This window comes from Lycorma delicatula, chromosome 6, assembly GCF_047948215.1.
Source record: "Lycorma delicatula isolate Av1 chromosome 6, ASM4794821v1, whole genome shotgun sequence".
Taxonomy (NCBI): Eukaryota; Metazoa; Arthropoda; class Insecta; order Hemiptera; family Fulgoridae; genus Lycorma; species Lycorma delicatula.
The window spans coordinates 117,712,625-117,726,211 of NC_134460.1; the positions used below are offsets into that span (position 1 = coordinate 117,712,625).

General features: G+C 30.9%; 1 protein-coding gene across 1 annotated transcript in view; it reads right to left on the minus strand.

The window, feature by feature from the left end:
• Window positions 1-5,137: 5,137 nt before the first annotated feature.
• The window catches only part of CCT4 (chaperonin containing TCP1 subunit 4), a 59,856-nt gene continuing 51,406 nt past the window's right edge, over window positions 5,138-13,587 (minus strand). Inside the window, exons 10-13 of the mRNA XM_075368386.1 lie at window positions 12,052-12,187; window positions 10,281-10,394; window positions 8,833-8,895; window positions 5,138-5,381 (exon numbers count right to left, since the gene is read on the minus strand). Of these exons, the coding sequence (XP_075224501.1) occupies window positions 8,878-8,895; window positions 10,281-10,394; window positions 12,052-12,187 (268 nt within the window). The 3' untranslated portion in view covers window positions 5,138-5,381; window positions 8,833-8,877. The remainder of the gene's footprint in view (window positions 5,382-8,832; window positions 8,896-10,280; window positions 10,395-12,051; window positions 12,188-13,587) is intronic.

Consider the following 13,587-nt stretch of genomic DNA (forward strand, 5'->3'; position numbering starts at 1 on the left):
AAATGCATTTTTGTAGGTGGAAAATATATTTTCAGACCATAAGCAAACTTTCTGTTTTCAAAATGGCTTCAAGAGGCTGCAAAAATTCTGCAGATACTTTTTTTTACATTTGTAGCGACTAAATGATGAATGGCAAAAATGAATTATAACAAGTTTCGTTCATCAACTGTATCTCACATATTTCAGAGTAAAAATAGGAATGTAAGACCAAAGTTTGATTTTGTTCCCACTACATTTGCTACACGTGTTGGAAGGGCTTGGACAGTGGCCAAATGATGAACAAGACGCATTCAAATTTGGAGTTCCAATGATGTGGCGAGAGCCATGAAATCACACCAATGATTTTGTTCGATTGGTGTTCACAGTTTCAATTTGAAGAATAAAAAAAGAATCGTCTATGCAAATATGCCATCCACTTTATGCCCGGTTCCTCATGATCCAGACATACCTGTGCCAATTCCACTAGAAAATTTACCTGAAATAGAAGGTTCCACAGGTGATTTAAATGTGGAGTATGAACCCGGAGATAGGTGTGGATTGGAGCTTTATTCACAATCTGAACTAAGCGATTTGGTTTGAGGCTTACGAGAAGAACCTGCTAACAACTGGCACCTAATTTTCCTGTTGAGATACAGAGAAAGGATTTTCTTCCATATTTTTCAGAAGAAGGAGAATTAGTGTTCTGCATGGATGTACATTGGCTTTTGACTTGGATTTAATATTTCGTATGAAAGTACCGATCAGAGACTGTTCATAGATTTGTCTAAAAGAAGTCAAACAGTTGTCCTTCTTAACAATGGGAATACATGTCTGTCAATATTCGTAGGACATTCTGTCCATTTAAAAGAGGGTTAAAATAATTTGGAAGCCGTTCTTGAGAAAATTAAATATGAGAATAAGTGGATCACATGCAGCGATCTAAAATAATATTGATGCTTCTAGGATAGCAAGGAGGATACACAAAGTTTCCTTGTTTTTTTGTGTGAATGAGATCGCAGAGACAGAGAAAATCATTCATTGGATAAGGAAAGATTGGCCAAAAAGAGCTTCATTAGAACCTGGAACCAAAAATGTGCTCCGAAAAGCTCTCATAGATTTGAAAAAAGTTCTCCTTCCACCTCTGCATATTAAGTTATGCTCGATAATGCAATTTATCAAAGTCTTACCAGAAAAAGGGAAATGTTTTAAATACATCTATGACAAATTTCCAGTCTTATCAATCGCAAACTAAAAGAGGGTACCTTTTCTGGTCTTGACTTAGAAAACTTCTCAAAGATGGTAATTTTGAGAAACAAATGGAAGTTGCAGAAAAGCCTTTAAAGAGTAGTAACCAAGTTTCTGGGTAATACGGATCAAATAAATCATTGAGAACATGCTGCAGAAGTACAAAACTTTAGGCTGTTTCATGAGCTTGAAGTTTCACTTCCTAAATTCATATGGGGACTATTTTCCTGAAAATCTGGGTGCTATTAGCGAAGATGATATGGGCAAGAGATTTCATCAGGACATGAAAGAAATGGAAAGGAGGTATGAAGGAAAATGAACTAATATGATGATGGCAGACTATTCCTGGATGTTACACAGAGATGAACCCTGTAGAGAACATAGAAGGAAAAACGCAAAACACATGGAAGAAAACTGTTAAGTATTTTACATACTTCATTACGGGTGGGTGGTTTCCAAAGGCAAAATGTAAATCATAAAAATTAAATTTATTAAATAAAAATAAATAAATTTAAAAATGCACACTATAATAAATAGAACTTACGCTAATTTTTTGTCAATTTTCATTAAAAATTGAGAGATCAATAACCCCCCCCCCACCTCTTCAGACCACTCAACTGTTTAACTTAGAATGCACAGTATAAGCCCAAAAATTGAATATATTATATTAATTTATTATTAAAAAAAACATGTTTTATATCTATTTTATCATTCTACATTTTCACAATTTGTCCAAAGAGCTCCATGACAGCACAGTATCCTTGATGCGTCTTGAGTTTATTATCCACTGTAATAGTACAGTCGTTACCCTGCCACCTTCCTCGATGAACTTGTTTAATAGAATGAAATAGTAGTAACATGAGTGGTGAAAGATGTTTGGCTCAAAGTGTCTTTAGCAGCGAAATCCGCATGTTCATTATATATATATATATACCCAGGATACCCACATGGTTAAGGATCCAGAAAAAACTCACTTGTGTGTTGTGATGGTTCAACTCAGAAATTACATTATGAATTTCAGTAATGACAGGATGTTTAGAATAGAAATCTCCTAAAGCTTGGCATGCACTTCACGAATTGCTATAAATGAGGATGTGTTGGTATTTTAGGTTAATGATATTCAAAGCCTTACTGATGGCAAAGAGTTCAGCATTGTAGACATTTGTAATATCAGTTAGATCAAACATATATATTCTGTCATTTACAACAAAAGGGCTTCCAGCAGTATCACTGAATTTTGGCCCACCTGTGTACTACTGTGTCTGGGTTTGACTTTGATATATATTAGTAAAACATTTTTTTAAAGATAGGAACTTTTTATTATATATGGTGAGGTCATAATTAAAATCTTTTGGATCAAGTCACTACAGAGGACATAAACACAGATAGATTAGGAAAATAGGTGTGTCAAAATTTAGAAAGTACAGTAAACATCTCGCCTTTAATTGAAAAATATAATAAGCATGAATGTTCCCAGACTTTAACCTTTATTGTTGAAGTTATTTTCACAATTCATGGAATACTAGGAGATGTAAACAAGTAATTCAGATAGCAATCAGGATTAGATGAAGCAGTTGCTTCTGATCAATGTATAAATAAAGGGGAAAGTTATCAAGTACTTAAACTAACTGAATCAAAAACCTTTTCAATTACAATCAATCACCAATTCAAATAATCATTTAAAGTATTTAAGACTAATGCAAGTACAAATCTTAAGAATAATTAAATAACACTCTGCATCTTATCATTCAACATGGTAATTCTGCGACATCTGATCCTAAATATTTACCCCTCCCATATGCTTACGCTTACAATCTTACACAACATTAGTTTTCAAACTTGTCTTATTTCCTTTTCTTGAATGTTTGTGCAACAGATTATATGTTTAGCAAATAAGCTTAATAAGGAGAGTTCATAAGAACAAATTGATTGTAATTTGACCTTTTGTGAAAAACTGGTTCTGTCTTAGACCAGATAGGCAAAGAACTCAACTTAAAATTTTATTATTTTTTAACAATTTTAAAAATTTCTGGATTCCTCATCCATAACATTTGATATAACCAAGTAAATTTCGAAGAGTGAGGACTATTGATTCAGATTTGTTTGACTTAATGAATAATGTGAAATAATTAGAATAATGTGTTTTTGTTAAGTAGACTAGATATATATCCTTAATGGTAAGGACAAGAGTTCAAATATAATCTGTGGAAGGTGCACATAACTCAAACCCAAACTTTGCTTCTTTTAAAGATACTACTGCAAATGAGATGATTTCTTTCTGGAGTAAAGTAACTCATCAATTGAAACTGAAAGAATGTAAGTCAATTGAAATATTTGGTTGGGAAAAATAGGGTTAATTCTGAAAAATATTTTAATCCATTAAAATCATTGACTATTTTGTTGTCAGGAAAATAAGTACTTATTTTTAAATAAGTAAATCATACATGTAATGAATTCATTTGTAAATAAATTCATATCTGTCATAACTCAAGGGTATTAAGAATATGAAAGATATCTTTAAAAAAATAATTAAAGAATCTTTTACTGATTTGATTGATACATTCATTAATGTGAACTACTACTAAGCAAAAGCATACTTTGCTCCTAGGAATATACTAATGGCCAGCCTTCATGACACAAGTGGTAGTATCTCAGCCTTTCATCTGGAGGTCCTGGGTTTAAATCCTGGTCAAGCATGGCATTTTCACATGCTACAAAATTGCCATTTCATTTCATCCTCTGAAAGACACCGACAGAGCAGTCACACAGCCACAGAAGAATTGGAATGAAAAGACTTCTCTCCACAAAGCACACATAAATTTATCACTTCTACATGGTATCTATCATAATTTTGAATAATAGTTACAACACATTTCCTGTTACGAGTTCTACTTTATCTGATAAAGTAAAATATTTAATGCGTGATAATGTCCACAATAACTTCTATTCAGGATACCATTCCCAGTTATATTTATCCATAGTCTTCCATATTACAGACCTGCACAGCTGAGAATTATTTCCCAATCTGTTTTCTTTGTTCAATAAATAACTACTACAGATTCATCAGCTTCTGGTACTACATCACCTTTTAATAACTGAACACACAGCCTAACTATTCACGTTCAAATTTTTCAGAAAAAGAAAAACTTAAATCAACCACTTAGACTGCCATTAAGGAAAAACTATAGGTTCATAAAAAAATAATAAGAATAAAGATAACTGCAAATAAACTGAAAAATAAAAGAATATATGACAGCTATATCCATCTATCTATCTATCTATCTATCTACCAGCTGGCACAGTCTCAGCAAGTTATTGAACAAGACACTTCATTCAACTTAGGAAAAATTGGCATAAAATGTTCAATAACACATCAAAATTTTCAATATTTACTTTACCAGAATAATGCAAACAGTTACAGCTAATATTAATGAAAGCAAAAACCAGCACATGACAGCTTGTCAGAATGCATAAGTGGCACAGCACAACACGTAGCACAAGGATTAAAGACTAATGATGAGGTTTTAAACAATGATAAGTGTTATCATGAAATGAATACAATCATTATATATTAACAGTCTTTGTGTAAAGTAAATAATATAGATTACATTTATCTCTTACACCCAATGGTAGTCGACAGAATCACTGATTTATTGTTTGAGATTTAATTCCTGGGTAAGGATGCAGATTTTCACAGTACCTTTTCAGGTTAAAAGTTTGAAAATCTTTCAAAGTTCTCCTAACAGTAAGTAAATACACCTAGAAAAAAAAATTATTTCCTTTTTTAAAAAATGTTAGAAACATTTAAACGACATTTCACAATGACAGAATAAGTAAAATTTTGTTTTCTTCCGTGAAAGTAATATAAATTTTCCTAGTAAAACAAATGTAGCATGAAATAATTATACACATATAGTATTCAATAGTTTTATTAATAAGGTTAATTTTTTATTTCATTTCTTGAAATAAATACTGTTGTGAGCTAATTGAAAATTTGCTGTGTAAAATAATATATAATATTAAAGTGAACTAAATGAAATCATAGAATATAAAAATTCCATATTTTATTAGTAAGTAATTAAGCGCTGTTAAAAGTGATGACAAGAAATAAATTTCTGTATCCAAATTTTCATTTCTTCCACCAACTCGATCAAAATCTGCAAACAAATAATTCAGATTACAAAACAGCACAAAATGAACTGTAAAATTTGATTATGTTCAAAAATCATTTACAAAATAACTTAAAATCAATAGAAATGAAGAAGTAGAAATAGTACATAAAAAGAGAAAATGCAATTCACATTAATAACATAAGTGCAAACTGTAATAATACAAATGAATCATTGATAATTTTTGATAAAAATTATCAATAAAATTCTGATTCTGAAAAATAAGAAAATTTTTTAAAAATGTAACAAAATCAGACTTTGTTTTTGGTTCAACTATCTGGTAATACAATAAATGTAACTTATCAAGAACAAAGTGATACAATCTGATAGTAATCCTATACTGTTGAAGTAACTAGCAGGTTAAGTTCTATGAACTGATCATTTATGATCACAGAAAGCTAGAAGATGCTCAGCAGTTCCTCTGTGAGTTACCTTCCTCTTGATCTAATCCAGAATAGGTATATAAATATCAGTAATGTGTTACAAAACTTATGAGCAGCAGAACATAAATAAGCTCTTGATTTTTTCCCCAAAACAGAAAATTGAAATAGACTATTTAAAATGGAAATAAGAAGCTACAGAAAACTGTAATCAGCTGATGTCTGTTACATGCATGGTACTTTTCCTGATGTGAAACGTATACAGGTTGTTAGATGGATTTCTCCTAATCGGCATATTATAGTTTCTTTCTGGATATGTTTTTAGAAATAAGTTAGCTAGTTTTGGTTTGATTAATTCAGACTTGTGTCCAGTGCAGGACCAATCATGATGTGCACATGTCTGCTCCAAGCAACTAGGGATCAATTCTAGTTTTGATTTGCAAATTAATCGCAAATTAATTGTCGAAAGGGATTGTAACGTAGCTGCTAGCTTCCTGTGATTCTTAGCCCTGGGGAGGATGGCTGAGGGGGTTTGATGAGGGTATACAGATAGAATAGCTACCCAGGTGAGGCTAGGGAACCACCTGGATGTTTACATCGCCAAGATAGATGTTTTGGCATCGAGCCACAATTAGCTGAGATATTCACTGTAAGGATGAGAATAGATGAGGAGAACTCTGTGATGGGGCTGTGGCGTGAGAAGGTGTAGGTATTAACCTCACTCCTGAAAACAGACACCAGAGCAGAAAGAGATAGGGTACATTTTCATTAGAAGCTTATTAAATTTGTGAATTCGTTTCTAGATTTTTTAAGTATATCAATAGGATTTTGAGTAAATTGAATTGTAGGACAAAATTGTTGTCATGATCAACACTTGTTTTGTTGGTGAGAGAATAGTACTGTTTGTGTTTAAAAGACTTAATCAAGTAATAATCCAAATGCATAATCTAATTGAAGTTAGATATGGGAAAAGATTTTATGTGAAATCTTTGGTGTTTGACAGGGATCACGCTTTCGCAATCAGTAGTGGGTGGTTGGAAGAAACCTTATGAAGGCAATAAGTTGTGTAAATACACTGTTGATAATGTCTACAGAGGCATTTGCAATAGTGGCATCCTGACGACAGAGGTCAAATTGATGACTGGGCTGTGTGTTATCAGATTAGAGGGTCCAAAAGACAGCCTCCAGCAAAACCCATCAGGGCTAGGAACAGAGGGGGTGGTGATAACCAGGATCACCACAACACAGGAGCTTCCCATACAGGGATCAAGATGGTAGCTACCATCAGAATTTTGAGACAAATAAAATGACCAAAATCACAATGAAATGACCTAATATACAAGAAAATATTTTTCATAAAAGGCTTGTCTGATCTTACTCAGACACCAGAAAAATATTTTTTTAAATTTATGTTTAAAATTTTATCCCATATTCACCAATGCACCAAAGCTTTCATTTCATTGAAAATTACTCGAACCAAACTACATTATAGAATATCTGGGTAATAGCGACATTTTGGAAAATTTTCTCATGAAAAGTAGTCTGTTTCATTAACAATTTTTAAAAATTCTTCAGTAAAACATTGAAAAAATTCAAGCTTAAGAATTCCCTTGCTTTTTTTGGAATCTTCTACTTTCTTTTAATATTTATAAAATTTTGGAGAGAATGCAATTTTTCTAAGTCTTGTTTCAATTTAGTTACACAGATACCAGCTAATACACACACTCTGATTTTTGCAATGTCTAGAGAGGATTTGTCAACACACTAATAACTAGTTATGCATACAGTATTGTTTTCTTGTTTTCTGCGTTTATATTTTGTGTACTGCTAATAGAAAAATCCTATTATAACATTAGAATTTGAATCATGAAATAATGTTGAAATGAAACATCCCCTTCATCCCTTAAAATATTGTCATCAAAATCTTCAGAAATACTCATCATTTATTATTTTATTACTTAACTTTTTATTTCTTTTATTAATTTTTAACAACAATATATGAATAAAGTTGAAACATTAAAACACCACTCATATACAGAAAAGCATTCAACACACACAGCAAAATGTGTTTAGAGGTAAGAATATAATCAATTCCATTACAGCTTGTTAACAAAATAAAATAAATTAAAAACTGTTACTAAAGATGGCTCTAGAAGGTCTAGCATGTTTATAAATATGGAAGCACTTTGTAACTGCGCAAATTCAAACTTATTAAATTTCAGGATATATTTGCCAGCGGACAAATCATGATTTTTATATAAGGGCAGCCTTGAACTAGGAACCCAAATGGCAAAATGGACCAGGCGGATAGATAAGTCAGTTTCCCTAAATACTAATAAGAAAAGCGTTATGTTAAACAGAAAAACTTTCTAAATTTTTACATGTTTAATAAAAACAACAGAGGTGTTCAAAGGGTTATCCTCCTGCTTTATGCATTCATGAAAACATATAACTTAAATTTTGAATTTTACCCAATAAAATTATCCCAATTTATAAAATCAAATTCAATCTACATTTTTATACAGTTCTGGAATTTGGATATAAAAAAACACTGAAAATTCCTCAGAATGAAAAATTGCAAAGTAATCAATCACATGAACACAGAACCACTCAATTCAAAGAAAAATTTGATCAAAAACGAGTTTAGGTTGAAAAGCATATTGAGGAAAAAGTCAAAATAAGATTAATAGCTAGGGTTAAATAAATAATCCATCACAATATTAATCGCTTGTTACACTTCCATCAAAGAAATAAGGATCCATCACAACCTTTTTTGTAATCCCCACACTAGAACATGAATTTCAAAAATAATTAGTTCTTTCTCCATAATTACATGAAGATTTTTTCATCAGACCACTAAACACAATAATGGCAGTTTATTTATGAGGCCATTCAATTATGCTTTTTCTGACTATAGAAAAATGAGGATTTTCACAATGAATTGTAAACTTCTCCTAAAACTTAATATATAATAGTAGTCTTCTTTTCTAAAATGTCAATTCAGATTCTTTCATGATTGGTTAATTATGATTATTTCTAACCAATTGAAAATAACTTACCAGAGTATTATTGTGAATCATTTTTTGTTCTTGCAATTAAAATCTTCAAGACACAGTATTTACCTGTAACAATTATAAATGAACAATAAATGTAACAATAATAAATGAAAATAATAAAATATCCTAGTTTCACAGAAATCATAGGTATAGGAAATTATAACTATCTGTTATAATAATTCATACACTATTAACAATGCACTTATATTTACAAATAATTTGGCAAACAAGATCAGCGAGTAAGACTATCACTAAACAATATTAATTTTTTTTTTTAAAGATAATGCATCATAATTTAGAATTCTGATCAATGTAAAAATACCTGTAAAAAAAGTGTTTTTACAGTTAGTATGACAAACAAGGTTTAAAATGGTCAAAAAAAATAAAATTAAAATACAAATATATCAACCACTATGCAATGTCCCTAAAATTTTACAGTTTCAAATTTAAGTGGCTAATTCAATTCCATATTGTCAAGACAACAAAACATAGATTCTAGTACAATCTGAGTAACATCAATACACAGGATTCTGGCTAACTACATAAAGTACAAACAGGAATGAAGAAGAAAAAACACTTATGCGGAAGTATACAAAAGAAAAGTTAACTGGTTGGGATATGTAGGTAGAGGACGTGGAATCTTGACAACTGCATTGGAAGGGTCAGTAGAAAGAAGAAGAATGAGGTTAATAGATGAGGTGAAGCTTGGACACTACATGGGAATGAAAGAGAAGGCTTGGGATAGAAATGAATGTAAGCAGAGATGGCAGCAGCATAAGGGACCTACCAACAGGCAAAACACCAGATGATGACAGCAATGCACCTAAAAACAGATTGTCAATTTAGAATTTAAAAGAATGTTAAAACAACATTTTCTTACTACTCAACACAGTTTACCTCAACATCTGTTACACTGTAAAGTTTGGAAGTATGTTAATTATGCAAGTACACTATTTCTTTAACATACTGTATAAAATTAAAAAAAAATCTTACAAAAAATTTACATTTCTTTTATTATTAAGAATGAAATCGTGTAGAAAATATATCTGCCCAAAAAGACTTTTAATAAATATACACTGTCAGTTTTCAGCATTACATGTTCATAATTGCAAAAGAAAATGGCGATAAAAACAATTTAGTTAAATGTTGACATTTAAATTAAATGTCAAGAATAATTAGAAAACCTAGATTTTGAACATAAACATTGAAAAATTAATGAACTTTTTGTTGAATGTGTATTTAACATTATGAGTAAGATATATTTTTTAAGCATAAAAGGTGAATTAAAACTGCAAATAATTAAAAAAAAAAAAAAACCTTTAATGTAAGATGAGCAGAAAGAAAGGAGAAATGTTTGATTGGTGGATGGTTATGGTGAGGGCAAGGCAATGATAAAGGAACATCCCACCAATCTATTATTATTATAATAGCATTTTTTTATAAGTACTTACAATATCATCAATTTTTAGGATGCTGCGAACAGTCTCAGATGCAAGAGTGATGGCACTTGTTGATACCAGCAACGGTTGAACAACATTTTCTTCTAATATGTTCGTTATTGCTCCCTGGAATTGAAAAAAAGTTAAAAAATTATTAGGGTTCTCTGTGAAAAATAATTTAACAGAAACAGAAATAATAGAAATATAGAATAGAAAAGATTAAATTGACAAATCTGTTTTCATTATAGACATACTATCAGTTCTTGCGTCTAAAACATTTAGACATTTATTTAACATATTATTGTATAAAAAGAAAAAAAAACATACCTTCTATATGGGGAAATAAGATAAAAACAAAAATTTGCATTCATAAATTTTATTCAGTACATAATTAAAATCTTTTCCTATTTATCAATATGGTCCTAACATTTCACAATGCAGCTGCTTCACATTGTGGAAATTCCTCAATTCCAATTTCAAAGAAGTCCTTCGGTTGCTCCTCAAATTAGCTGACTAGCTACTACAACATTGTAATCACTGTTGAAATTTTTGCCCTCTAAAAATTTCCTCAGTGGTCTAAATAACTTATAAAATCAGTCACAGCCAATTTGGGCTGAATGGTGAATGGGGCAGAATATCCAACTGTCAATTTGTGTTGATAAGAGTGCTATTCATGTTTTTAAGCACAAAAAATGTCTTACGTTTTATTCAATAGGGTTGAATGGTTCTGTATACTAATAATATAACTTTATGAGGTAACAAAGTATAAGTAAACAACATCTGCCAAATCCCAGAATGCAGTTCAATTATCATATCTGCTGGGAAATGTTTTTTATTGATTTTTTTAAGAAGAGTTGCTTTGTCTCCACTGTATATTTATCTCTTTGATTCAGGAGTAAAATACAAATGTCATCATGGGTCACAAAAGTTAATAAATTTTCTCATCCATGAAAATCTGGCACATGTTGGCAAACACTTTTTATTTTTGTTATACTCTTATTTCATATAAGTAGTATTTCAATATTTTTGACATAATTCCTAATCTCCTTGACATTGTGTTATGTTTATTCATTGATAATAGAATCATTTATTTCCAATACTGTGTCAGAGCATAATAGATACATACATCTGATCACAGAGTAGGCATTTTTAACATACTCTTTCTCTTCATACAAAAAGTTATCTTACTCTATCCATACTGTGCCTACAATAAGCATTCATTCCACTAAGGTTCAGTAAAGATTTCAGAAGGTTTGATCCTTTCATTCAACAACAATTTTGTGACTCTTAAATAACACTATTTGGAAGTTCATCCTTATACATGGTAAACCTTGATATAAACCTGTTTAAGGGCTTTGTTTCCTGTCTGGTATCTGTGTAATAAACCTTATGACTGAACTGCTAGATGCAGCTGAACATCCTAATCCCTCCTAACATAAGAATTACACAAATAATGTTTGTATCAACCACTGCACTAACTCCATTTGTAATTGTTCATTAGCAGATCTCATAGCTACTTTACAGGATCCGTTTCCTACCCAAGATTGCACAAAAACAATTACACTGTAGGGTGAGGTAAGATACATATGTAACTTAAGATGTCCATCCTACTGCTAGCTTAAATATCAACGAGATTTACATATAAAATTATTCATTATTTATAGAATTATCATCAGATAATTCAGTTGCATGGTTACCTACTATTTTGGGGAAGTGAGGAATTAATCATAACTGTTAACAAAATAAGAAATAAAACTTTCATACTAAAAGATATAAGACGAACCTTCCTGACGTTTATTCCAGTGGTCACTTCACCACCAGCATGTCTTACTCTAAGATCAGTGACTGTTGCAATTGGATTTAAACCGGCATTCTCAGCAAGTGTTGATGGTATTACCTCTAAAGCATTTGCAAATGCCCTAAATACAACACACAAAAAAAAAACACAAAAATTAGTCATTAAAAGAATTAGCTGAGAAAAACTGTAAAGATGATTTTGTAATTCTGATAATTCTCGGTTATGCCCCATAAAAAACAATTTAACAAGCAACGTTTTGTTAATACCTGAAAATATTGTTTTCCTTTAATAAACAATCAATTTATTTAAAAAGATTTAGAGTAATATTTTTTCAATTAATTAAATTTCAAACATTCAAGAGAATGATGAGGTGGTGATCAAATTAACAAAAATGTTGATTGATTTACTTTTGTAGAGCTTTGATGAAAATATGGATTACAATGATCTAATTATAAAAAAATGTATAACAAAACAATAAGATTTATTAAAAAAAAAAAAATCTTATAAATGCTCATATCTGTAAGGCCAAGTGGTGAGAATGGGTTCTAAAAGTAAGTGAAAAATGAATTTAAGAATTAATTACATAGTATTCCATAGTAAGAATCTATTAACAACAATCACCTTGCATTTATAAACATACATAAGTTACAAACAAAAAAGTATGGGCAAGATACTGTCTGTAAAAATGTTTGCCCTTTAATGGAGATTTAGTTGGTTTGATCAACGTCAAGTAACAATTAGGCAGCTTCAAAATTAAGTAGGAATTTCATTTGGCTCAGTGCTTAATAGAAGATCTTGGAATCTTCTGTTAAGCCTAAGACAAAGGCACAGTCATCCCATTGAAAAACTCAAAATTTCTCTGCAGTAAAAGAAAACCAGACAATCATGCAATATGACGGTCATGGTGACAATCTTTTTTGATTATAAATCATGATTCATCATGAGTATGCTCCTCAAGGTCAAATTGTCATTATGGAGTAGTACATAATTGTTCTTAGTGACTAAGAAATGCTGTTAGATACAAGACCACAGCTTTGGGAAAATGGCAATAAGAAAATCCATCCTGACAATCCTCCAACCCTTGGATTACAACTTATCCAGAAATTCTCGGCAAAACATACGATTGGACAACTTCAGCAGGCTCCTTATTCATCCAACATGGCTCTACAATTCTTGGGTCTTTCCTAAGCTTAAAATTTCACTTAACTTTGAGATTTGAATACAGAGAAGAGATCAAAACAAATGTGACAAGATTTATGTGCTCATTAAAAATGACTTCAAAAAATGCTTTTAACAATGGAAACATCACTAGGATGTGTGTTGCATCAGAAGGGTCTACCTTTCAAAGACACAAGTCATTGAACTTAACAGGTTAAGTATTTTTGTTTTTATGAGCCAAGGTTAAATAACTTTTTGATCACACCTCATATTGAAAGAACATCACATATATGCACTCCAACATTATATTTTTAATATAATTGTACAGATTACACTTCTTCCCAGCAGGCAATAAACTAAATG